This window comes from Typopeltis vanoorti, chromosome 3 (assembly GCF_054136105.1).
Source record: "Typopeltis vanoorti isolate ZY-2024b chromosome 3, IOZ_Tvanoo_1.0, whole genome shotgun sequence".
Taxonomy (NCBI): Eukaryota; Metazoa; Arthropoda; class Arachnida; order Uropygi; family Thelyphonidae; genus Typopeltis; species Typopeltis vanoorti.
In genome coordinates, this window is record NC_143551.1 from 129,389,938 (window position 1) to 129,417,815 (window position 27,878).

At 36.3% G+C, this 27,878-nt stretch overlaps 1 protein-coding gene across 4 annotated transcripts in view; it reads left to right on the plus strand.

The window, feature by feature from the left end:
* Positions 1-27,878, plus strand: part of LOC150108562 (myocyte-specific enhancer factor 2C-like) — a 279,724-nt gene that overhangs the window by 167,629 nt on the left and 84,217 nt on the right. For all 4 annotated transcript variants that reach the window (XM_090415997.1, XM_090416001.1, XM_090415999.1 and 1 more), the window contains exon 4: positions 9,069-9,272. In XM_090415997.1, coding sequence (XP_090272123.1) covers positions 9,069-9,272 — 204 coding nt within the window. The remainder of the gene's footprint in view (positions 1-9,068; positions 9,273-27,878) is intronic.

Sequence of the window (27,878 nt, forward strand, 5' to 3'; positions counted from 1 at the left end):
GCCTTCCTTACCATGCTGGTCACCTTTCTCCTTAAATACCCTTTATAACATTTTCTTTGTTTGCAGCTCATGCTTAATGATACTACTCAGCCATATAACTCTTATCTGATTTACCCTCCTGACCTTGGGTATACATTGTAATATTGCTTTTTCCAGATACCCCTTGATTATTTCCCATGCACTATGAATATCCTTCTCTTATGGATCTATACCATGGTACTGCTTCAAGCTGTCTCCTAAGTATATCATAATCACCTGCCTTGTAGTAACACATATACCTCTTCTTAACTGGAATTTCCACATGTTTTGCTATCTCCCAAGGTAGCAAAATATGTGGATCAAGACCAGATGATCACTTTCCCCATTTGGAGAAAATGTTGCCACCTTATGGATTCCCCCCCCCCCCACCTTCGCATTCTGCATCAAGTGATTATCTCTCAGTAAGTGTATGAATTCCATCCCCTTCCTGCCATATGATCTTTCCTCCTTCAATATATAGCAGTAACTAGTTTTATATGTTGTCCTATTGGTCTCAATGTCACACCAGATTGAACTCAAAAGAACTGCCATCTGCATGACTGACTCTTTTTGTTGGCTGAATCCATCTGCTGCCATCAGCAGTACCCCAGCCCTATCCTATCTATGTTCTCCTACCTGAAAATAATAAATCCAGAAAATGCGGTATTCCTGTAGACCCCCAACCACCTTTATTTCCTGAATTAATTATGTTATTCACTATTTTTGCTTGAGACTAGATTCTGCACTTTTCGGTCATTCTCAGTCACTTCATGGGTGCCTTCACACGCATTCATCTCCATCAACCTAATTTCGTTAGTTTTCTTGACCTTGTGCTTCCATACTCTCAGTGAACGTAGCTTTCTCTAGACATTAATTCTGAATTCATTTAAGTACATGACTACAAATCTTTACATCTATCAAACTCAAGCCATAGGGCCACAAATATTATGTGATCCTTCTGCACAACCTGTGTATTGATTCATTAGCTATCATTGCCCTCCTTTTCAAACTATCATGCTATGATTGTTTGCCTCTATCATAACATGGCAACAGAATTACAAACTTCATCTTCTCGCTCTTCACTTTTGCTTCTTCCAATAACTCTTTCACATCCTACCTCATACAATACTTCTCACCTCTCACATCATTGGTTCCAGGCAAACAATCAATTCTTTCACCTTCCTTTTTTGCATTCTAACAACATCATCATCAAATTCCTGATATATACCCTCAAGGGGGTGTACAGGATATGTGATAGTACCACATGAAAAATTAAATCATTACTAACTTCCTGTCTATAATTTCCTCAAAATCAGTCTGCTACCTGTCAAGTCAAAAACATTTTCAGATCTTATATTTCTATCTTCTAAGGCAATTTTTACTGTATCAATTCCACCTATATCTTGGTCTTTCGATGGGTACTTTTCCTATCAACCTGGCAGAGAACACTTGTTTTGCTAATCTTTCCTCTCCCATTCTGCTTAAGTGACAATACCACCTGAGATTAGCTCTGCTAACACATTCATGGATGCTGACAATGTGAAGTTTTTTCTTAATATACTCATTTTTAATATGATATTGCCATTGATGCCATCTGTTCATGCTCCTAATCTTTCTCAGGACTCTCATATCTGCTGTCTCTAGTCTTTAATTCCATATAAATTTATTCTGTTGTCTGTGTCCATATTTAATTTACCATCTTCACTAAAAATCATGCCTAAGTATCTGAAATGTTTTACTTGTTCTATAGGTTCTTCATTCACAATGCAGTTGATATATTCAATGTCTCTGCCTATTTTCATTGTCTTTGTCTTTTTAATGCTGACCTTCATACTACATCTATTACAACAGTTATGCAATTTATTCAGGGAAGCTTGCAGATTTATTTAGAAGTATGACATCATCTGCATAAAGCAAAGATCTGAGATTAACACCACCAATTTTGATATCAGGTTTAATACCACTTTTCTTCATAATGTGATCCATATAGATAATGAATAACAGAGGGGATAATGTACATCCTTGTCTGGCTTCAGATTTAACATTAAAGCATCTTCCTGTACTTCCTTCAATTCTAACTGCTGACTTACAACTCAAAGACTAAGCATTGTTTGATATAATGCTCCACTGACACTATACAATGTAGTGTTTGAATAGCTTCAATCTTGGCACCTTGTCATACACTTTTTCCAGATCTATAAAACTTAAATACAGATCTTTGTTATATTCCCATGATTTTCTCAACTATCTGTCGTAAAGTGAAAATCTGATCCTGACAGCCTCTATTTGGTCTAAATCCAGCCTGTTCTTCACCAAACTTCTCTTCCACAATCCTTCTCTACTGTTTCTCAAGTATAGTTGCATATATCTTACCAGGAGCACTCAGTAGAGAAATAATTCTGTAATTCTCACGTTCAGTTTTATTTCCCTTTTTATATATGGGTACTATGAGAGCTCTACTCCAATCATTTGGAATTCTTCCCTTTGTCCAGGCTTTCTGAACTATGCAGTGCAGCCATTGTAAGACTTTTATACCTCCATACTTGAGCATTTCTGGTCGAATATCATCTACTTCTGCTGCCTTTCCACATTTCAGCTTTTGATGGCTCTTTCTACCTCAAGTAATGATATGTATTCCTGACTGCATTTCTGGTCAGTGTTTTTACCACTGTGCTGTCATCACTGCTCATTTCATTTAGCAATTTTTAGAAGTAATTACTCCATACATCAAGACTATCTTTTTCTCCAGTTTTCATGTCACCTTTATCATCCCTAATTCCTTTTACAGCACTCTTTCCTCCATTTCTGAGCTTCTTCAACAACCTTTAGAATATCTTGCATCCTTCTTGATATGTATTTTCAACGTTCTTACCAAATCCTTTCATGACTTTTGTTTAGCTAGTTTTACACAGTGTTTAGCTTTCTTACATTTGTCTCTGTATTCTCTAAAAGCACAACTGACTTATTTGCCGGAAACTTTTGATATGCTTTCTTCTTTTCTTTCACTTCCTGTATCCACCATGGCGTTCTGCTTTTTCTGTCCTTACAGACATCCTCACCACATACCTCTCTGGCTGAATCAGTGTTTTCTTTAGGGCTTGCCACTGAATCTACAAGGTTTGGTTCCTTTTCTCAAACTCTTTCTTTTTTCTTGAATAATCTTTGTGTATTTTAGTCTACAGTTTACCTCTGAGAGCTGCTCAACTTTTATTCACTTTAAAAACTTTCTTACATGTTCTGCTTTTCAATATGAAATTTAATTTTATTCTGCTCAAGGCTAATGGTGATCACTTCCAATTTCAAATCCTCTGTACACTGGTGTTCTGCACCAGGGAGAAAACATCCCTATCCATAATAACATAGTCAACAAGACTTTTCTTATTCCTTGCCTCTTCTCTCCATGTGAATTTGTGCACATTTTTATGTTTTAACATTGTGTTAGTAATAACCAGTCTGTGTCCTGAACAGAAATTCAGTAGGTATTTGCTATTATTATTAGCTTTGCTCTTTTCTCCAAATCACCCATACTTCAAGAAATATAAATGCAAAGTTTTCATAAATTCATTCTTATTAATTTATTTCCATTGATGCTGATTAGGTGGCTTCTTTTGTCATTTATTATCAAATATTGCTTGAGTGTGGAGTGTTCTGTGATGCCAATTTAACTTTGACAAAATCCTGGAAATAATAATTTATTTATTTATTATATAAGTTATTCCTCTATCTTTAAAAATGCCAACACAAGTGATAATCATGTATAACAAGACCTTTCCATTATCAATCATTATCTAAAATAGCCGAAATGTACAGCATTTTGGTTGTTTATAGAATTGTTTCTATTAATTTCTCTCTCTCTCTCTGCAGGAGAGAGAGTGATTGAGACTTTAGATGCAAGGAATAAATGAATAAGAAGGAAAGTGTGTTAGTTGTAGATACCACTGATTGGAAGGACCGAAGGTTGAGAGAGTTGAAGGTAAACCAGAGATAGGAAGTAAGAAGATGAGAGACTAGAGGGCTTGTGGTGGTAGTGAATGGACAGAGATAGGTGGGTACTGAGAGATGAAAATAAGAGGATAAATATGCATTGATGAGTTTGTAGCAGATTAATACAAAAGAGATTTTTCATAGGGTAAAGAGATGGTGGAGAATAAGGCTTTGACCATAGTTGCTCGCCAAAGGTGAGCGACTAACTCACCTTTTGACTAAAGGTGAGTTAGTTGCTCTCATGTGGAGGCAGAGGGTTTTTCGTCCCTCAGAACAGGCAAACTAGCCCTGTGAACACACATCTACAGATATAAGACATTTCTGGAATAAGGATTAACCAACTTATTCCATAAGATTTCAGTTTTGAAAGCCTACATGGTGATGTGTGGGCCTATGTGTGAGCATAAATCAGGATTTTATAGAAGCTATATATGGAGGGTGAGCAAGTGGAGGAAGAGAGAGAGAGAGAGAGAGAGAAGCATATTTTTCACTTTGAGAGTAGTGGACAAGTGGAACACATTGTTCTGAGAGTGTAGTGAGAGTTGAAGCAATAAATGGTTATTGTTGAAAGTTTTTTCATTTTGTTATGTTATAAATTAAAGATACTAAGAAATTATATTTTTGGTTTCATCCTTTATCCAAGTTTAAGCAAAAAAAGTTTTGCGTGTGAAGTAACTTCACAACTGGGCTACTTGTATGTAGAGTCTAATGACTTCAACAATTGCCTTAGTATCCCATAATGCATGGCATATATCCTTATGGACATGTATAATGCTATGCATTATGAGAAGGGACTATCCAGACTGGTTTTGACTTTTCTTGAGGTCTCATCAGTGGGAGCCAAGGTTAAAGTAATGCAGAAGTCTACATTAACCATATATAAGTAGCCAAAAGGAGTCACGCCTTATTACTAAAATACTCTAGATTAGAGATGTTGAAAGTTTTTTCATTTGGTTATAAATTAAAGATGCAGAAATTATGATGAGACCTCAATAAAGGTCAAAACTGGTGTGGGTAGTGGTCCTTTCCATTATACATATCATTATACATCTGTAAGGATATATTCCTTGCATTGTGTGATACTAAGGCAATTGATGTAAAGTCATCAGCATCTATATACAAATAGCCCAGTCGTGAAGTTACTGCATGTGCATAATTTCTTGACATTTTTAATTTATAATAAATAGTCAAGATATGATAGTCATCATGTTTGATAGTGACTGCCCCTGATGAGATTTTGACTACATGGAGTCCTGGGAATAATAACATAGTCTGTGTTATAGCTGTGGGGGGTGGGGGTGGGGCTGAAAAGTTCTGATAAACACCTAAAGCAAAAATGATATTAAAGCAACTGATATAACTACAAGAAAGAACATAGCTTAAAATCCTTTAACCCCCAGGTTTCATCAAATTGCAATAATTTGTTCTTTTTCTTTTAGGATATATAAGAAGACATGTCAGAGGTTTTGAAGAAATTCAAAGACACAGAGGCGTGACCGTCATCAAGTTTTGCTGCAGGAAAGTCTGCAATTGAGATTCACCAAACTTTGTGTAAGACTTTAGGGGACTGTGTCCCAGCATATCCAACAATTGCCAGGTGGCAGGCAAGTTTAAAACTGGCCATCCTGAAACAACAGATGCCTCCAGTTCAGGAAGGCCTTCCATAGCAATCACACTGGATGATGATGCAATCCTTACCAAATATCTCAAAAAAGATGAGTCTGTTAGAGTAGCACTTTATTCAACAGCTCTGAAGGAATTGAAGGAGGTACAAAAGGAAAAATGCCAAGGGGGAAACCGAACAGAGGCATGTTGCTTTTGCAGAACAACGTACTTGCTCACACTGTCCATGAAATCGAACAGACAGTACACAAACTTGGGCTTTGAATGTTTGCTTCATTTACCCTATTTGCTAGACCTGTCTGTCCCCATCGGACTATTTCTAAATTTAAAGAAATACTTGTAAGGGACAAAATTTATCACAGAGAAGTCATATCTGCAGCTGAGGATTGGTTTTGCAACAAGGGCAAGACTTTTCTCAGAGGATTGTAAATGATGCAGCATCGTTGTAACAAGTGTATAACACTTTGTGGGAATATGTAGAATATGGTGTAAGTTACACGGTTCTACCTCGATTCCTTCATGGTGAGTATCGCAACTTTTCAGCACATTCTCGTGCAACCTTTGTCATGGTTGTACAAGGATTAGAGTTCTGTGCATGTGCATGGATTGTCAGTGGGTTGTAAGTATTCTTTGGTCACATCACTTGTAAGTCACATTGAGTAAAAAAAAAAATTGTTTTTAAATAAGACTTCAAAATAGAGGAAGAATCTGACTTAAGTGGGATATTTGTATCATATAAACATGGTGAGGCCACATGTTTCACAGAATTATCTGATCTTAAATAAGATGGCTGAAGTGCTTCCTGATCCCCAGAATATGTTTCTTAAATTAAACCATTCCATACTATCATGACAAGAGTGTCTGCTGAAGTGACCTGGCTTATCAAACACATCAACAACAAAAATTCCTACCAGGAATCTTATCTGAAGATTGAATATCAGGAATATGGCAATGTGGAAATTATATTGAAGGTCTATAATTTTGTTAAATAAATATTTGATTTAACAACTGGAGTATAATGCGCAGAACTTTTGAAATGAAAGAATCATGTACTGATTTTCATGCGATTCTGCTTTGATTTGCTATATAAATTACATGAGCCTCATTCAATCTCTACATGCATCCAAATACAGCTTCAGAAATTAATTTTCAGAGATATTTGTTTTGAACATTGTTACGTGTTTTGTCTTCCATGTGGTTAGCATGCTTTCTGAATTTCCTTCTTCTCTATTCATTCTTACAGTTATCTTTTTGTTGTTAGTAGCAGGCCATCTGAAATATTTTCTGTGGAGCTGAAACAACTGTTTGTGAATTAATCTACTTATTTCCTGACCATTCTGCTGTACTGGATAAGTTTGCAGTCAGATCATTTTCTTTAAACCCTTATTTGGTATAAGGAGGACTCAAAGTACAATTCATATACATTAGCCCCCCCCCCACCCTTCCTCCTTCTCTCTCTCTCTCACACACACACACTGATAGTTGCAACCCCATAGCACAATGCATTTGGCTAAAACTGTTGAGTAAAAGACTGGACAAAATTTTGATATGTTTGAAGCCGGACAGCAAATGAAGTAATATAGCAATATCATGACAATAAAATGACCATGAGATCTGAATCTATCAGGCTAAGATTTTTTTTACAAATTATGGTTTTAAAGTGAATTTTTTATTATGGTTTTTTCACTTTAAAACCTTAATAATAATAAATCTTTACCTGAAAGATTTTGACATGGTCACATTTGATGTTATTCATTTACCATCATACCATTGACAGAGATCCTTGACCTTATCGAACTACATTTCCCCTCTGACATATTTAATTATTCAAATTCATCATTTATTCAGAGCCTCTGTATTTCAGTCAGTATAGATGAAAGTTTTGGTTGGAAAGACCTGGATTCGATTCTCATCGAATCCAGGTCTTGAAGAACCTTTATCTGGTCTCTTTTGACTAAAGGTGAGTTAATCAGTCTCATACATAGATAGGGGTTTGTTTTTTTGCCTCTTCCTGAACAGGCAAACTGGCCCTGTGAACACACACTTTAAATTAACGATGCCAAGAAATTATTTTCTTGGTTTAATCCTTTATCCAGTGTAAGCAAACAAAGTTTGTATGTGAAGTAACTTCATGACTGGACAACTCATATATTGAAGCTGATGACTTCACATTGCCTGCCTTTATCCCATAATGCAAAGCACATATTCTTATGGGCATGCATTATGGGCAAGACCAACTACCCACACCAATTTCGACCTTTATTGAGGTCTCATCAGTGGGATCCAGACCCAGAAGTGATACCAAGGTTGAAGTAATGCAGAAGTGCTTTGCATTAAGGCAAGTGAATTAAAGTCATTAGCCTCTAGCCTATTTATCTTCATGGCCTGTCACAGCCAAATAATTTGCATTGTAGAACTCTAATTACTGCTTATGATATCCTCCAATCAGTAGGGTGTATGCTGAAATCCCACTATGGACATGGGTGTTTCTGATTGTTTTAAGGGGATTAAAGTTCATCACCTACTATGAGACCGCTACCCTGCTATCTATCTGGAGGCATGAAAAGGCTTGATAAAGTTCATGTTATGTGATGGTTTTGATTAGCGTGTTCATGTTATGTGATGGTGTTGATTAGCGGTGGCTAAGGGTCAGATTTTCTGACCCTTAGCCACCACTCATGGCTTCTATTCATTGGCTTTAAGTTAATACCTTTTCATGGATGGGATGTAGATAAAATATATTGTGCAAGTCATCCTTATCAGTACCCCCCAAGTTAACAGTTACTCCCCGTGATAAAGATGGGGCAACTCATACCAACTCCTTCCACACCATCTCTTCTCTCTCTACTCTGTCTTGATTGTCCTGTTCTACTGCCTTTCATTGAACCAAATATCAAGGTTGTGAAATTTCTGATGTCATTCATTCTGTAGATATTGTCCAAAACAGTTTTCTTCTGATTATTTTCTATATTAGATTCTCTTACCAGTTTACTTTTCTGTAGAGTTTTTCATTAATTACCTTTTGCATCTTTCCATCTAATTCATAGAACCTTCCAATAGCACATACTTCACATTGTTTTAAGTATTTGCCTAATGTATTTTTGTATTATGTATTTTGCCAGTATTATGTATTTTGCCTAATGTAGTCTCATCGTTATCTGTGTCTCACATCCATAGAGAACACTTCTGAATACATGCTTCCAGTATTCAGCTTTTATGAGAATGCTCATTGCTTTACTTTTCCATATCTTATCCATTGCCTATAGGTTTATTTTTGCTTTTGTTATCTGAAATCTTCTCTTCTTTACAGCCTAATTTGTGCAACATGTTGCTCCCTATGTATGTAAAACTATTTAATATATATATGTGCCATTATATTTTTATTTTATCTGAGAATGACTTTTGCAAAATTGTAATATACTACTCTTTTGCTATTTCCATAGGTTACGTTCACAAAACGAAAATTTGGTTTGATGAAAAAGGCATATGAATTGAGTGTATTGTGTGACTGTGAAATTGCCTTGATAATTTTCAACAGTACAAATAAACTCTTTCAGTATGCTAGTACTGATATGGACAAAGTTCTGTTAAAATATACAGAATACAATGAACCTCATGAAAGTAGGACCAATAGTGATATTGTCGAGGTAAGTACATTGAATAATTTTCTTAGTTGACAATCATCTCTCACCACAGCAAATACCATTATATATAATATACTCACAGTACAGTTGAATAATAAATTCAAGATACAATTGAGAAATCTTGGCCTGAGTCTTATGGCATTGGTGCTATTCTGAAGAAAATTCACAGTAGCAACCTTCCACTATATTTCTATGGTTCTTGCATGTTCATTATAGTGGAAGTTGACTGTGTGCAATTTTGAATAAATGGTTCTATCATTTTGAATGCAAATTCCTGATATATACCCTCAAGGGGTGTACAAGATATGATAGTACTACATGAAAAATTTACATCATTACTAACTTCCTATTTACAATTTTCTTCCAAATCAGTCTGTTACATGTCAAGACTCCAATATTATCAGGTCTTATGTTTCTGTCTTCTAAGGCACTTTTTACTGTATCAATCCACCTATATATCCTGGTCTTCCCTTGGGTCTTTTTCCTGCCAACCTGGCAGAGAACACTTGTTTTGCTAATCTTTCCTCTCAAATTCTGCTCAAGTGACCATACCATCTGAGCTTAGCTCTGCTAATGCATTCCTGGATGCTGACAGTATCAATTTCTTTCTTAATATCCTCATTTTTAATATGATATTGCCATTGATGCCATCTGTTCATGCCATTAATCTTTCTCAGGACTCGCATATCTGTGGTCTCTAGTCTTTGGTCAAGTGTTTTACTTCTAACCCAGCTCTCAGATCCATAAGTTAAAATTGGTTTAAACACTGTCTTGCATACAGCTAATTTAGTATTTAGGCTAATTTCTCTCTTATTCCACATATATTTATTCAGTTGACTTCCTACCATACCAGCTTTGTTGATTCTATTGTCTATTTCCATATTTAACTTACCATTTTCACTGAAAATTGTGCCTAAGTAGCTGAAATGTTTTACTTGTTCTATAAGTTCTCCATTCACAATGCAGTTGATATGTTCAGTGTTTCTGCCTATTTTCATTGTCTTGTCTTTTTAATGCTGACCATCATAACATAACTATTACAACTGTTATTCAATTTGTTCAGGGAATCTAGCAGACTTATTGCAGATTTATTTAGAAGTATGACATCATCTGCATGAAGCAAAGATCTGAGATTAACACCACCAATTTTGATATCAGGTTTAATACCACTTTCTTCATAATAATGTTCCATATAGATAATGAATAACAGAGGGAATAATGTACATCCTTGTCTGACACCAGATTTAATATTAAACCATTGTCCTGTAACTTCCTTCAATTCTAACTGCTGACTTACAACTCAAATAAAGACTAAGTATTGCTTGATATAATGCCCCATTAACATCATATAACTATAGTGTTTGGAATAACTTCTCTCTTGGCACCTTGTCATGTGCCTTTTCCAGATCTACAAAACTTAAATACTTTGTAGATCGTAAAGTGAAAATCTGATCCTGACAGCCTCTATTTGGCCTATATCCAGCTTGTTCTTCACCAATCTTCTCTTCCACAATCCTTTTTAACCGTTTCTCAAGTATACTTGCATATATCTTATCAGGAACACTCAATAATGAAATGCTTCTGTAATTCTCACATTCTGTTTTATTTCCCTTTTTATTTATGGGTACTATGAGAGCTCTACTCCAATCATCGGGAATTCGTCCCTCTGTCCAGGCTTTCTGAACTATGACTTTTATACCTCTCCACACTTGAACATTTCTGGTCAAATATCATCTACTCCTGCTGCCTTTCCACATTTCAGCCTTTTTATGGCTTTTTCTACTTCAAGAATGGATATGTATTCCTGATTGCATGCCTGGTCAGTGTTTTTTACCACTGTGCTGTCATCACTGCTTGTTTCATTTAGCAGTTTTTCAAAGTAATTACTCTATACTTCAAGGATATCTTTTTCTCCTGTTTTCATGTCACCTTTATCATCTCTAATTCCTTTTACAGCACTCTTTCCTCCATTTCTGAGCTTCCTCAACAACTTCCAGAATATCTTGCCACCTTCTTGATATTTATTTTCTATGTTCTTGCCAAAGTCCTCACATGTCTTTTGCTTAGCCAGTTTTACACAGTGTTTAGCTTTCTTACATTTGTCTCTGTATTCTCTAAGAGCTAACTTATTTGTCAGGAACTTTTCATATGCTTTCTTCTTTTCCTTCACTGCCTCTTTAACTTCTTATGTCTACCATAGAGTTTTGTGTTTTCTATCTTTGCACACAACCTCACCACATGCCTCTCTCTGGCTGAGTCAATCAATGTTTTCTTCAGAGCTTGCCATTGAATCTCCAAGGTTTGGTTCCTGCTCTCTGTACATTTTTTTCTTGAATAATATTTGTGTATTTTAGTCTACAGTTCACATCTGAGAGCTGCTCAACTTTTATTCTCTTTAAAACTTTCTTACATGTTCTGCTTTTCAATATGAAATTCAATATTATCCTGCTCAAGACTAAAGAGTGATCACTTCCAATTTCAAATCCTCTGTACACTCTGGTGTCCTGCACCGGAAAGAAAAATCACTATCAACAATAACATAGTCAATGAGACTTTCATATTTCTTGCCTCTTCTCTCCATGTGAATTTGTGCACATTTTTTATGTTGGAACATTGTGTTAGTAATAACCAGTCCATGTCCTGAGCAGAAATCCAACAGGTATTAGCCATTATTATTAGCTTTGCTCTTTTCTCCAAATTTTCCCAAAATATTTTTGTATGTCTGACAATCATTTTCTGCTATTTAGATCCCCAACATGGACCTTTTCCTGTTTCATTGTGTCAGTTGTTTTCTCTAAAGCCTCAAAAAATTCCTCCACTTTTGTCTTAGTAGAACCTTCTGTGGGACAATAGGCACAAATAAGTCTCATTGTCCAGTTTCCCCATTCTCATATTTGCCCACATCACTCTACTTGAGACTGCCTGCCATTCAAGAAGATTAGCCTCGTATTTTGTGTTGAATACTATGGCTACTCCTTCTTTTCCTTGACTGTCATTGCCTGAATATAACGTTTTGTATTTATTGCTCAGAAAGATCTCGCCAGTTTTTGTCATTTTTGTTTTCTCATTTAGCTCCATTCCTCAGCAATTTGTCAGCTAGCTTCATTTCTTTGCCATTCAGACTTCTTATGTTGATAGTACCGATCTTGAATTCTGGTGATGTTGAGTTGGGCTAAGTTTTAGGATAACAATCTGGCCTTTAAAAGAGACCTAATAGCACAGGAGTGTAGTTGTTTAGCTTGAGGATTAAGTAAAAAGAAGAAAGCTATCAAGACCAGTGTTGAGTCTAAGGTGTGTGCGTGTGCACGCTCACACTCGCACGTACACACAGTCAAAAAGGGAGTGCATGTGGCTAGTAACTGTACTCACAAAATTTATGATTTCAAAATTTCTAAGTTATAGTAAATTTTTGAATCTACTATACAAATGAATTATATGATAAATCATACTTGTTACTTAATTTCTCCAATGTTTCCACTCCAATAGTTACTTTTAGTCTGCATTCTGTGGATGAACTGACTGACATCAGCAATTACATAAGCATGTTTCTTCAGAGAGCTACTGTCTAGAAAGCACACTCACTACTTGAACTCATACAAAGGTTATGAAATTTTGTAGGCTGTGTGGATTCTCCTAACTTCTTTTCTTCTGACTAAAGTAGTTCATCCTGTATGTCCAACATATTGAGTTCCACACTGGCAGGGGATGCTGTAGACACCAGCGAAGGAGAGAGGGGTCTAGATCTAGACTAGGGGTGGGCAAGTTCTTTGGAAATAAGAGCCACTTCTTACTAAATAGCTTCAGGAAATTGCAACGTACAATAGAATATACATTAAAATAAATTTTAATACACTTCCAATATTTTGGCAACGTGACATTGCCATTATCACAGGAACTTAAATACAAGACTCGTGCATGCAAGCACAACACACAGTAAATGAGGAATGAAACAGGAAGCTATTCTTTCTCCTAAAAGTCCTGATAGTGCCCCTAGCAGGCAATGTTGATATTCTTGGCCGATTGGGCTGAAGGTCTTCTGATGTAGGTGTCCCAAATTTGGGGCAGTCTCATGCAACCAAATCTGTTTAGGTTTGGATTGTTTCTTAGGGCTGAGGCTGATTCCATGAATTGCCTTTCGTATTTGAATTTACTACGGTGTATTATCATGGCTTTCTTCCACCATATTCTATGGCAGGAATCCAGCACATGGTCTGCAAGACCAGAGTGGCTGTATTGGTGAAAGCGGATGTAGTCCTTGTGTTCTGAAATTCTGATATTAGCTGTCCTGCCTGTTTGGGCAAAGTAGGACAGCTTACAGCTGCAAGGGACTTGGTATACACCAGGTAGGTCGGTCTTTAGTGGAGCGGATAAGGGATGCCAATTTTTTATAAGGTCTGGTACAAGAAGTTAAGTCATGTTTTTTTAGGATTTTGTTGGAATAATGTGAGTAGAGCCTGTTGTTCCAGGGTGCAGTGCATGTCTTGAGGATGAAATTTGTGTGTGCTTAAGGTAAACTGAATATATCAGAAACCCGTCTGCTTGCTTTGTAACTGAAGTGTCTAAGAAGGCAAGAGCTCCTTCTTTTTTTCTTCTTCTACAGTGAAACTAATTCAAAGATGGATATTATTGAGTAAATGTAAAAGTTAGATAGAGCCCGTAAGCCATGCAGTCAAATGGCAATGACAACGTTTGTATACCTCGACCATATATTTTACTTGAAGGGGGGGGATTAACTGCTCTTTAACCAAATTGAAGGTGTACCTATTGCTACACCTTCAATTTGGTTAAAGAGCTGGTTGTTCCAGCTTAATATAATCTGATTTTCAGCAGTGCTTAAAGAGTATGCAGATATTAAGGTGATAAATTTTGGACAGGAGAACTAGTTTATCATGTACTAGAACATTTGTAAAAAAGAGGGGGGAAGGAAAACACATCAAAGCTTACAAAGTAATCATTCTCCTCTAATTGAAGTTTTTGTATAGTGCTTTTAAAGTGTCTGAAGTTTTTTGGGCACAGTGGGGCTTGAGGTTTATGGATCTTAGGCAACCTGTATAATCTTGGTATATGCAGATTAAAAAAAAAAAAAAAAAACGAGTTTGGACACAGTTTCATTAGGCCAAATTATAATACTTTCCAACAGACTTATAGTTTTGTTTTTAATTGATACTATAGGATTTTTTGCTATAAGCAAATAAGTTGATGTATTGGATAACAATTCTTTCAGTTTAATATTGTAGTCATCTATGTTTGTGATCACTGTAGCATTGCCCTTGTAGCAATATCTCCTTTAGAGATGTTGCTTCTTGGAGGGCTTGTGTTTTAAGTATGACAGCATCTTCTAATCCAATGACATATGCTTCAACTGGCAGAAGTTTTTTGCTGGGGAATTCAATGTTATCTGTGTATAATTATCCATTATCTGTGCATACAGGATTTTTACTGGAGCAATAGCAAAATGAAACCGTTTGCCTAGAATTTGATGTCATTGTCCAAAAAGTCTATCGTGTGACGAGTTATGGATAACCATGTCTGCCGTAAACATGGAATTAAAATGAGAAATATTACATTAGCAGTTTTAGTGTTTTAAACCCTCATAATGTCAGTGTTGAAATTAAAGCAGAAAAAGAAAAGAACTGCATATATGTTTAAATTTTAGTAGCTGAAAAAATATGGCATAATTTGTAAACTGCATGTATATGCAGTATTTAAGTTGCTGAAGGAGAAAGCGTTTAGGTTGCTCTTGTAGAAATATTTAGCATGCAACATGCGAGATATTTTAGCAAAGATGTCATCAATTTTATGAGCACAGGCTGTCTCACATGTTAAAAGATCAGAATAATATTCCCCAGTTATTGTGTTACCCTTTTCAAGATAATTAATAAACAAAATGTCTTTAGCATCCCCAAACACTGATGCCATGACCTTTCCTGCTGATGGAACTGACTGTGTCTTCTTTGGTGCTGAACAACCGGCTTCTGTCCACTGTTTTGACTGCTGTTTGGATTCTGATGTGTAATGGTGAATCCAAGTCTCATCCATAGTAATAAATCGATGCACAAAATCAGTTTTATTCTTGTTAAAATGCTCCAAGTACTGTTCAGAGATTTTCATGCGAGTGCATTTTTGATCTGCTATGAGCTGAGCAAGCACAGCACCCATCTTGTGCAAAGCTTTTTCATTTGCAATTCTTCATGCAAAATATATCCATATCCTACACGTTCTTTTGAAATGCACATAGTCTCAGCAATTTCACGCACTTTGACTCACTGGTCATCCAATACTATATCGTGCACTTGATCAATGATTTCTGGTGTTCTTACACTTTTTGAACGTGATTCATTACTTCATATCATGAACTCTTGTAAGTACTTTCTATTTTTGGTTGATCATTTCTCATTATATTGCTGTAATCCCTTCATCCTTTTGTTCCTAGATGTTAGCTTTGTGGATTCCTGTACATTTCATGGCTTAGGTCGACCCTCCCATATCTTTTGACTAATAGTGCCTATAGTCACTATTAGTCAAAGATATGGGTAAGAATACCTATAGTTAATTTTGATTTTAGTGATACAGTGTTATGTCGATGTCACAAGCAATTAAAGCACTGATGTGACATCCTGTTGGAAACTATCTTTTGAAGTCAGTAAGATTTTCATATAACATTGACAGTATTCAGATGTGTAGTTGATTTGAGGAATATACATCTATTTATCTTGTATATCAGATTTTTAAAAATGTTTTTTATTTATATCAGATTTTTAAAAATATGTATGAAATTAAGTTGATTTTTCATATATATTTTTCAACCTGTGGTATGTTAGTACTAGAGATGAGCAAAAACTTCAGGACAAAGAAGAAACTTAACATTAGACTTGAAGACTTTGTAGATTGTACTCTTCAGGAAATATGAGATATACTGTTCCGATGTACAATCATGAGTTGTTGATCATTTATATAGAGAGGAAAGAGTAGGTGAATGAATAAAACCTCATGGAACCCCTAGTATTAATTGCATATTCATTACCAGATAGGGAATGTATGTGTATGACAGTGGGATCATGCACTAGCCGACTGGGAAGCCTCCTTACTCGCTGGTGGGTTCAGGCCCATTTGCCATCTGGTGACTCTCCTACTATATCATGGTTTTTACTGATATTCCCATGAAAATGGTACATCAGTAAAAACTCTGGGTCTCTAATCACGTCTAGGTCTAATGGTATGCTTAGAGACCCAGAAACTTCTGAAGGGTATTACTCACACTGTATGGAGAAGAAGGCTGGACAGAAACTGGAACTCCTGCTCTGGAGCTGAAACATAACATTCAGCACCTCATGGTGGCGATGTTTCACTTGGCGATGAAGGATCTACTACCTAAGTAAGTTCATCCTGGGTTATACCTGCTGTTTATAAATTCCTCTTATTTGCTATTGCCAGTTCTAAGCATTTATTATAATTTAGAGGCTTTGGATGAAATTTTCCTTCCCCTTTCTTTCATATATACGATAACTCATTGCATGATATCCTATCATAAGTTTTTTCGCGATCTAAAAAAGTCTTTCTTTCCCCACATTCTGTTTTCTCATTATCAGGAAGATAATTTCTGAGAGTGAAAATTTGATCCTCTCATTTATAAGTTAAAGATGCTAAGAAATTACATTCTTGGTTTCATCCTTTATCCAAGTGCAAGCAAACAAAGTTTGCTCATGAAGTAACTTCACAAGTGGACTGCTTGTATGTAGAGGCTAATGGCTTCACATAAGTTGCCTTAGTATCCCATAATTTGTCCTTTGTTTCATTCTTGCTGATCACCATTTTGGCTATATTCTGTTTGCCCTGTCTCTAAAAAGACCATATTTCAGACATAATGATTAGTTTGGATGTTACTTCACTAATGTACCATTAACTGAGAACTTTGATTTATTAACCCCCCCCCCCAAGACATATTTGAATTATTCAGATTTACAGTACATGTGGTTATTTTTCATGGAAAAGGAAAATGTACAATAACTAAATGTGACAGCCATTGGCTCCTCCCCAACCAATTTGTACGTTGAGCACTTAGAGAACCAAGCATTCAGTATAGCCACTCTCAGACTAGTAGTTTGGCTGCACCATGTTAACAATGTGTTTGCTATTTGGCACATGGTCCATTTCACAATGGAGCAGGAATCTGATGACTGCCTGTCCTTCCTAGATACACTGATCACATGCCTTCCAAATGGTCCATTGTCCTTTCTAGTTATTGAACATCTACACATACTGGAAGATATTTGCACAAACAGTTACACGATCATCCAGCTAAAAATATAATACTAAAAAACACTAGCTCTTGGAGCCATTTTTCTGATGATAATGCTCTTATCATGCCATACTATTAGCCAATGGCTATAATCCCAGAAAAAATAGTAAATGCATCCCTGAAATCATCTTTGATTACCATCCCATACATTCAGTGCACATTTGAAAAAATAACCAGAATGCATAATAAATATCAGCTCCTCAACACAAAATCATATCAGATTGGCAAACCTCATATTTTCACCTGAGGACAGACTCTCCTTTATCGTATCTAGCAGCATATGAAGTTCCCTGTACTTGTGATGGTATCCAGAAGATTCACGAAAACAGTTAATTGAAAGGCAGTTCCTTGTAAAAGCAATTCATTGAACTGCAATTAATCAAAAACACAGTTAATTGAAAGGCAGTTCCTCGAAAAAGCAATTCATCAAATGGCAATTAATCAATAATTCAATTTATTGAAAGCCAATTTGTCAAAAATCAACAAGTCATCAAAAAATCAATTCATTAAAACTACAAATCATTGAATCAACAGTTTGTTGAAAAATGAATTATAAGGCACATAGTGAAGTGCATTTATCAAAAAAGAACTGCAGTTTTTAATGGATTAACTCGTCATGTAGTTGAATTATGATATCCCCATTAATTTGTTCCATAGATGTGTGTGTGGCATTTTTTTTGGGGGGGGGGGATATTCCTTTCAGTCAGTATATGCATTCTGTGCAGTCTACACAAACATTTTTGTACCACACATGCAAAAAAGATGACTGAAATTCCCCACAGATGTAAGTAGGCAGGCACAGTGGCCTTATCCAGTCCTAAATCTGTATACCTGGCTCCAGATGTATTGAGGTAGATTGAATCCTGGAGGTTTGACAGTTTAATCTGTGATCGGGTACTTGTTTTGTAGTTTATTCTAGATGGGAGATCTGGAGATAAGGTTGGGAGCTAGAGGTGGAGAGATATCTTGATCTATAAGAAAGTTCATGCTATTTCTGATTTTATTTATTTCTTTGTGGTAATTTCTTCTCTTCTGAAGCAGGGAGGAATGATATGGAAAAGAACAGGCAGCCATGGGAGAGAAGTAGATCTTAAGGTACCAGAGATTATTCTCATTGTTATGTTAAGCTGTTTGTTCATGAGTCATGTAGTGACCTCAGCTACAAACTGGTAAACAATACTTTCCCACGAGGAAGGCCACAGCCAGAGCTACTGTTCTAAGAGTTAATACAACCCAAAATCATGCCTGGTTCTGATGGTATTTTTCTAGCATTGTCAGAGAGTTGGCACTTCTTGTCTTCCCTCCATGTGGGGCACCTGTTTGTGATGGAGGAGACCTCCCGGTGATGGTACTGGCCCTTTTCATTCTTCCTCTTTTTCTTTACTTTTCTTCCCGTATTCTTTGCTCTACTTCTTCTGAGTCTTTTTCACTATCCTTTTTCCAGACCACCATCACTGGGATACAATGCCCTGCCGCTGTGTTTGCCATGCGGTGTGACCCATGAACATCCAGAAAGGGGGGATCCTGGTAGTCTTGCACTACTTTGGCCCCTGCTTCGGCAAGACCAGGGGAGCCTGGATGGTCCAGCCAGGGTCTGTCGGCTAGTGGACTTGCCTGCAAGGGCCAACGGTGTTGCAGTAAGTCTCTCACCCCATGGTCTGGGGTCGGGATCCTAGAACTGCTGCAATGCCAGTTATAGCGTCCAGGGCAGCTCTGTCGTTCCACTCCTGAGCGTAGTCTTTGCTTGCCGGATAGTGGGGGGGGGGGGGCTCTAACGCCAAATTAAAAACTTCTTAAATATGAATCCTTCATCCTCAAATGTTTCAGGGACCCTAACAAAGTCCCAATCAAGTACTGATACTATAGATACAGCATATGGAAACAGAAGCAAGAAACAAAAGATATCGGATACTAACATAAATGTACCAACTTTTTTAATCATTCATGCAACAGGTGAAAAACAAGTGAAGGGTGACATTTTCCCAATTGGGAAAATGTCACCCTTCTTTATCCAAAAAAGGTTTATAAGGACTTGCAGGACCTCCCAAAACTGTCAAGAAATTGCGAACAACATTCCGACAAACTGCTGAAAGCAATGACAGTGGGTGGAATATAAATTGCAGTAACACCTAACAGAACACTCAATTTCAGTTGAGGAGTGATATCAGAATGGGATCTCCTTGATGTTCCTGATGAGGAGATATGTTCAGAGCTTAAAGATCAAGGAGTGACAGGTGTGAGGCACATCCTGGTACGTAGGAATGGTCGCCTGGTCTCAACCAAGATCATCCTTACTTTTGATACACCTTGGCCTCCGACATCTGTAAAAGCAGGATATCTCAGCTGTCCTGTTAGAATGTACATCCCTAACCTGCTGAGATGCTTTAAATGTCAAAGATATGGACATACCCAAACTTCCTGTCATGGTTCTACTACCTGTGCCTGATGTGGTAGTAAACAACATGATAATAAATGGCATATAAAAGCAGGATATCTCAGCTGTCCTGTTAGAATGTACATCCCTAACCCGCTGAAATGCTTTAAATGTCAAAGATGTGAACATGCCCAAACTGCTTGTCGTGGTTCTACTACTGTGCCCATTGTGGTAGTAAAGAACATGATAATAAATCTTGCTGTGAAAAAAAAAAGCTAAATGTGTCAACTGTCAGGGTGATCATCCAGCTTACTCTCATGCATGTCAGAAATGGAAAGATGAAAAAGAGATACAAAAAAATATTAAAACAGAACAAAACGTAACATCAGGATGCAAAAATAAAGCTGGCCACCATTACACCTGTTCTATGATCCTCTTATGCTGAAAAAATAACAATTAAAAAAGTGCCAACAGTAACTCAAAAATGTATGTCTATTCCACCATCTGATAATTTCACCAAACCTGAACTTTATGATCTCAAGTGCTTCTCTGTTGAGCGCATTAATCACAAGACCTATGGCCTTACTCCAGAGACAACTTCAAAAATGGTCCCATTCGATGAAAACTCACCTGTCAAAAAAATTATAGTGGAGACATCACTCAAGGATAAACTACCAGACACTCGCACAGAAAAAATGGATACCTCGGTACTCACTGAAAGCAAACTAAACATACTAACCGACCCTAACACATTTGATATTTTGAACATTCTACCAGAGGAAGAGATGGACACTGGCCATCCATACTTCCCTAAAAAAGTGGATAAATATAAATCTGACAAAGGTAAGCCCTCAACCTCCCGAAAACCAGACAAATCAATAAAATCAAGACAATCGGGAAATTTTTACAATGGATCGGTCATGGGATTCGCCAGAATATTAACGATATCAAGATGTTGTTGCAGAAACGCAAACCTTTCTGTTTCTTTCTACAGGAAACGTACTTAAGACCCAATGAGAAATGTACCTTTAGGAATTTCACTGTTGTACATAAGGACAGAACTGGAGGTGGTCCTGCTCATGGAGGTGTAGCTATCCTGGTGGGCAGTCATATTCCTTTCCATCAGGTCCAACTTGATGCTTCTCTAGAAGCAGTAGCGATTCGCTTCTCTATGGGATTTCTTATTACAGTATGTTCAATTTATTTACCACCAAATGCCAAGTTAAATGAAATTGATCTTGATAACCTTATCTCGCAACTGCCTGAACCCATACTTTTGATGGGTGACTTTAATGGTCACAATACTCTATGGGGTAGTGCCAAAACTAATAGTCGAGGTCGAATCATTGAAAGAATTCTTGATAATAATAACCTCTCCCTTTTAAATAATAAACTCAATACTTTCTTCCATATGCCTAAGCATTCATATTCTGCAATTGATCTTACAATCTGCTCCCCTTCCATTCTTCCACTACTCGCGTGGGACGTTGAAGAAAACATATATGGAAGTGATCACTTTCCTGTTCTCTGCACAACGTCTTCACTGGAACCATTTTCACCCACACGGATACCTATATGAAAATTGACCAGGCTGACTGGAACACTTTCATCAGTCAATCACCTATTATTATCTGAGACCTCCAGGGAGTCAAGGACTCATCGAGGGAGGCTGTAAATTACCCAACCCAGCTATCATACCTTCCCTTAAATTCATTTACACTAGATCAGACAAAATAAACAGAGTACTACAAAAATACAACCTCAAAGCCACCTTCAAACCTCCTGCAAAATTAAAAAGCTTGCTGAACTCATCCAAAGACCCACTCCCTCCACTAGCCCACCCTGGAGTATACCGGATTTATTGTACTTGCAACACACCATATATAGGAGAAACAGGATGCACATTTCCTATCAGACAAAAAGAACATAAACAACACATTAAATATAATAATTATGGTGAAGCTGGCCTTTCTGATCATGCTTTGAATACCTTACACAGAATTGGCTGGAAAAGCACCAGCTGCCTACATCGCACTAAAACATGGTATGAACGGAAATTTAAGGAAGCATGTGAGATTATTATCAACCACCCCAATCTGAACAATAATGATGGTCTAAAAATCCCAAACATATGGGATTTTTAGACCATCTATTCGACCCACGGAACGTTCCTCACTAAGAACAACTATAAACAGGACTATAGAAAATCCAGTATCTTAAAAGCAAAAATAAGAATTGTGATACTAAAAATAGGACATCATTGTTTTTCTGAAAGAAAACCATCTGAAAGAATGTTTATTCCTGTCATTGTAAATAGAATTTAGGTTGATGTAATTTGTAAATTCTTTTTTATTTATTTTTATTTTTTTTTCGCTAGCCGGTAGAATAACATGTGATCAAGGCATTGTTACTTTAGGTTACAGTTAATAATGTAACTCAGCTTGTCTTGTATATTGATGTATGCTCCAGATGATGATCTTGATGTGAAGATCGAAACGTCAGGATAATAAAAATGTTTTTTAACACAATTGTAAAGTCCATAAATTTTTAAAATGGATGCTGATCACCGTGTGACTCTAAAAGAAAAGAAGTAAGTAATGGCTTTGGTTTGGTCTGCAGGGTTCCCAGTGTAGACCATCAGTATATGTATATAGATGTTCTACAGTTGTTTTATTTAATTAAATAAATGTAAACTTAAATTTTCTGTTTCAAATTATTAATTTCTGTTATTTTTATATAATAGTTATGCATTGTAAATATATTATATTTGCAATGCATAACTACATTTATTTACGTATAGCGAAAAAAAATATTTTTTTAATGAAGCGCGTTCACTTGATTTGCATTGCCGTGAGACCAAAATAGAAATAAAAATTTTAGTGCTTGGATATGTTATAATACATAATAAGTTAAGACTTGTGTATTTTTCTGAAAAACTGAGTTTTTACCACTTTCAACCAAAGCACCATAACACTCAATGGTGGTGCTTCTCATTTCGTAACTGAAGCTGAGCCAGAAATGTTATGTTCACTGGAGCATGCGTAAGGAGAAAGAACACAATAAATAAACATCTGAAGGTAGAGCTGTGAGAAGGAGAGATAGGAATCTGGAAGCATTTTTGGAACAAGTTTGAGGAAAGTTCCATTAGTATTAATCTTTCATAAAGAAAGAAATTTATAAGTTATTTAGATGTTATGTTACAAGGTAACTGGAATCACAGTGGTGAAAAGAAATTTTGGATCTTGATAAATGAAGTTTCTCATACAGAAAGAGAAATATTTATCAGATATTTTAAGGTTCCATTAGAACAGTAATTATTTAACAGCTGTTCCAGAGAACAGATATAGCGAGATCAAGTGTGATTCAGTTAATTATTTCTTTAGATTCTATGATGAAATACTGTGGTTAAAGATCAGAATATTGTATGTTACATTTAATGTATTTTAGCATTATTAAACTGTTTTTCATTGTTGTATATAGCCACGTGGCCAAACTGCAGCTCGTGAGCCGCATGTGGCTCTTCTTAAGTTTTATTGTGGCTCAACTAACAAATAAAAAATATTTATAATTTTTCTTAATTTTCTATCGTTTTTAATTTAATTTTTCAATTAACTACATTGCTGTTCAGCAATGTAGTTAAATTTATATTACCTTGTCAGAAAATTTAAAAAGATACATTAAAAGATGCAAAATAATCAACTGACATTACAGACCAACCACAGTTAGCAATTTTCGTTCTTGAGGACAGAGTGACGTGAGAAGAATTATTAGATTTAATAGCATTAAAAGATCGTACTCTGGCGTTCATATTAAGGAAGCTTTTGATGTTGCCCTTAAAAATGTTCCAGAAAGTAAATTTGTGGCTCTTAACAATTTCTGGTAGGTAACTATGGCTCTTGCTGCCAAAACTCTGGCCACCCCTGGTATATAGAACCATGAAGACTCAATTCATTTGATTATTGTTGAAATTAAGATTGATTTTTAAAAATATAAAAGAATTATCATAGCAAAATACACATATCAAGGATCTTATTTGTGTGTTTAGATTTCAGTATAAAAATCTGATACTTCTGGCAGCCTATTTTTACAATTGATATAATCAATGACCAGGATTTAATAAATTAAACTTTTGAATATAAAAATTTCTACACCAGATTATGTTACTCTTATCCCACATGTTACAGATTTGTTACATTTAATTCGAAAAAATAAAAAAAATTGCCAGAAATTACACTTGATATACAAAAAAAAAAAAAAAAAAAAAGTGTATTTAGTAGACAAACTAGTGCACCCTGACTTTCTTTACTTTTACCTATCTATCTAGTCTAGCCATAAATGTTGTTACAACTTGATCCGTGCATAAACCTTTAATCTGTTAGTAAATCATTTCCAGCTTTCAGCACATACAAACCACATGAATATAATAGCACCTGATATTTGAAATGTTCCCCCTTTTACCTTCACATACACCCGAAATCTTTGGAACCACACATCGATGGTAGCATGTACAATATCCACTGGAAATGCTGCCACTGCTCCAAATCCACCCTCAGGTTGACGATGCTGGGGTGTCGTTTCTTGCAGGCTGCTCTCCCAAGCTCCGACCATAATATGAACTACAACAGATTCAGATTGAGACTTCCAGGAGGGCAATCAGATGGTGATATGTGGTCAGGCACAATTGCTTCCAACCATGGTTGTGTGGTCCTCACCTTGTGTGCAAGAGCTGAGTCCTGTTATAAAGTCTACTGCCTATCATTAAACAAGGTGTTGTTCAGGGACTATACCACATACAGGTTTCGGCATAGTGTCTTGATACACTTTGGCAGAGGCTTTTGCCTGTTTCTTGCAGAAATATAACTTGGATATCCTCGATACATCACCCTCCACCAGACAACCATCACTAATGCAGAGTGATAACCTCTGAATCCTTGGTGCTATGGCACATGCTGTGTGACCATCCAGGACATATGCTCAATTGTTTTGGCAGTTAAACAATTCTTCAATGGTGAAAATCTTCTCATCTGTGTAGTGGATATCTCTGTGTCTGTTGTTTGCATACTGCCAGAAAAGTATCTTTGATTTTTTCACCCTCTGCTGCATAGGTTGTGGCGTTAGGAAGTGTCATCAGTTAGTACACATGACATAGTTTTCTGCAAAATGTTCATCTCTTGTGACATCACTTTCTGCATTCTCACAGGATTACGGCTGAGGCATGCCCTCACAAGCTGTGGCATCCTAACACAGCATGGTCAACCTATTCTTTGGCAGTCTGATACATCTTCTGTATCATTATAATAGTTAATAGTCTGATACATAAACATCCTACTGATCCTGCGTTTTTAGCATGTTGAAAATAATAGGTGGCTGTATTCCAACCTTCTGAAGTGCTATTACAGCTACATGGTTCTTATAATCTCCTCTACTGCATGTTAACTGGTATACAACTAGGCAATTCTGTGTACTAATAAATATATCAGTACAAATATTTTCCTCCTGACAGCAGATAAAGTACAGAAGTACTTGAGTTGCACTTCAGTTATATTCATCATAGATGTCACCACTGCCTGCAAAATTCAAATGCATTTAATTTTTTTTTTCCATAGAGCTTTTTTTTTTAAATATAAAAGGTGATCGAATGCACAAGCTTAGCAGTGTATTAGACAAGGCAGATGACCAAGAAAATAGAGATGTTGGTTCTTGTTGGAGATCTAAACATTGGAAATGAATACAAGACATCTATATTGGGAAATTTGGAAAAAGAGCAAAGCTAATATCAGTGAGTACCTGCTGGGGTTTCTGTTCAGGATATGAACTAGTCAGTACTAATACCATTATTCCAGCACAAAGATGTGCTCAAATTCACATGGGAACAAAATATAAGAAAAGTCTCATTTTTATGTTATAAAGATCTACAAGGTTAGAAAAATCAGACTCCATGGTGGCTACTTTAATAACAGTACGTCCATTGACATATTTAGAAAAATTAAACAATGAAACTAAAATTTATATGAAATAAATGTAATAATGGTAAAATTTTTGCCTATGTATCATAGGCATCCTCAGTTACATTGAAAATTATTATTAAGTGACACCTCCAGTGGGAGTCCAAAGACTCATCGCGGGAGAGCACCTACTCTACAACTTTGTCTCTACCACTCATTCCACCATATACTGCCCATCACCACCACTAGTATTTCCACAGATAATCACAAACATCCATGCCCACAGTGGGATTCAAACCATTATTCATTATTTAAGTGACACCTCCAGGGGGAGTCCAAAGACTCATCGCGGGAGAGCACCTACTCTACAACTTTGTCTCTACCACTCATTCCACCATGTACTGCCCATCACCACCACTAGTATTTCCACAGATAATCACAAACATCCATGCCCACAGCGGGATTCAAACCCGCAGCCTTTTGGCTGGAGAGTGGATGTGCTAACCACTCGGCCAACCAGGCCAGTAATATAGCTGGCTAAAATTGTATAATTAAAACTATAAAAACTTTAAAAAATATAAACATAAATGGATGGAACACGTTCAAAGAATGAAAACAGAAAGATTGCCTAAACAAGCCTTAAAGTACAAGCCATTAGGAAAAAGAAAACCAGGATGTCCTCTTAAAAGATTCAACGATGACTTCTAAGGCCGGAACAGGCCATGCTAGGCCTAAATCCTTGATATGCATGATCATGAAAACTATAAAAAAATTACTATTAAAGAATCATTTTCAAAAAGTGCAACTATATCATTAAAAGGACAACAAGTGGTCAGTGAAATCCCTCATTATTAAAAAAAAAAAAAGTAAATAAATAAATTACAATAATATAATCATCAGGAATTGCATAGAAATGATGTAATAAGATTTCCCATAAAACGGATAGCTGAAGGCCATCAGATCTGTTTAAGTTTGGTCAGTGTAGAAAGGTCTCACACCTCTCTTTATATAAACTCTTATGAGGAATGCACTTCTATGTAAGAGCTTAGTTTTCTTCCAGAAAATTATGTTTGGTTGAGATGGCATGGTCTGCTAGGCCAGACTGTTCCACTTCATGTTAAAGGATGTAAGATTTATGTTCCTCACAACAGATAGCTGCATATCTGTCAGACTGTCCAAAGTAAGACAATCACAGGAGCATGGGATCTGCTAGATGCCTGGAAGATTGAGTGGAGGAAAGCTTGAGGATGCCTACGATACATAGGCAAAAATTTTACAACTATTAAATTTATTTTCAGACTTATTTTCATAAGTTTTAGTTTCCATGTTTAATTACTCCATGGTAGACTCAGGAGGTTAGAGGCAGTCATGGAAAAAGCATATCGAAAGTTCCTGGCAAGAGTAAGAACAGAGAAAAATATAAGACAATTTTCTGTAAAAGTAGTTAGTCATTTGAAGATTTTGGTAAGAATATAGAAAAATTTCACAACATTGACAGAATGACTTGGAGACTATTGAAAAAGCTTAGAAATGGAGGAAAGAGTACTGTAAAAGGAATCAAAGATGATAATTGTGACATGAAAACTGCTAAAGATATTTGGGTGTCTGGAATAATTACTTTGAAAGATTTAAATGAAACAAGAAATAAGAGAGCAGTGGTAGAAAAGTGGCATGACTTGAGATAGAAAAAGCTGTGGAAATTCTGAAATGTAGGAAGGCAGGAGTAGATGATATTGACTAGAAATGCTCAAATATAAATTTAAGTTTTACAGTGACTGTACTCTAGTCTCTTGTCAGAAGGACAAATTCTTGATGATTAGAGTAGAGACCTTTAGTACCCATTTATAAAAAGGGAAATAAAACAGTGTGAGAATCAGAATTTTCCTATTATGTTTTCTTGGTAAGATTAATGCAAGCATACTTGAGAAGAGGCTAAGAAATATTGTGGAAGAGAAACTTGGTTAGAACAATCTGAAGCCCAAATACAGATC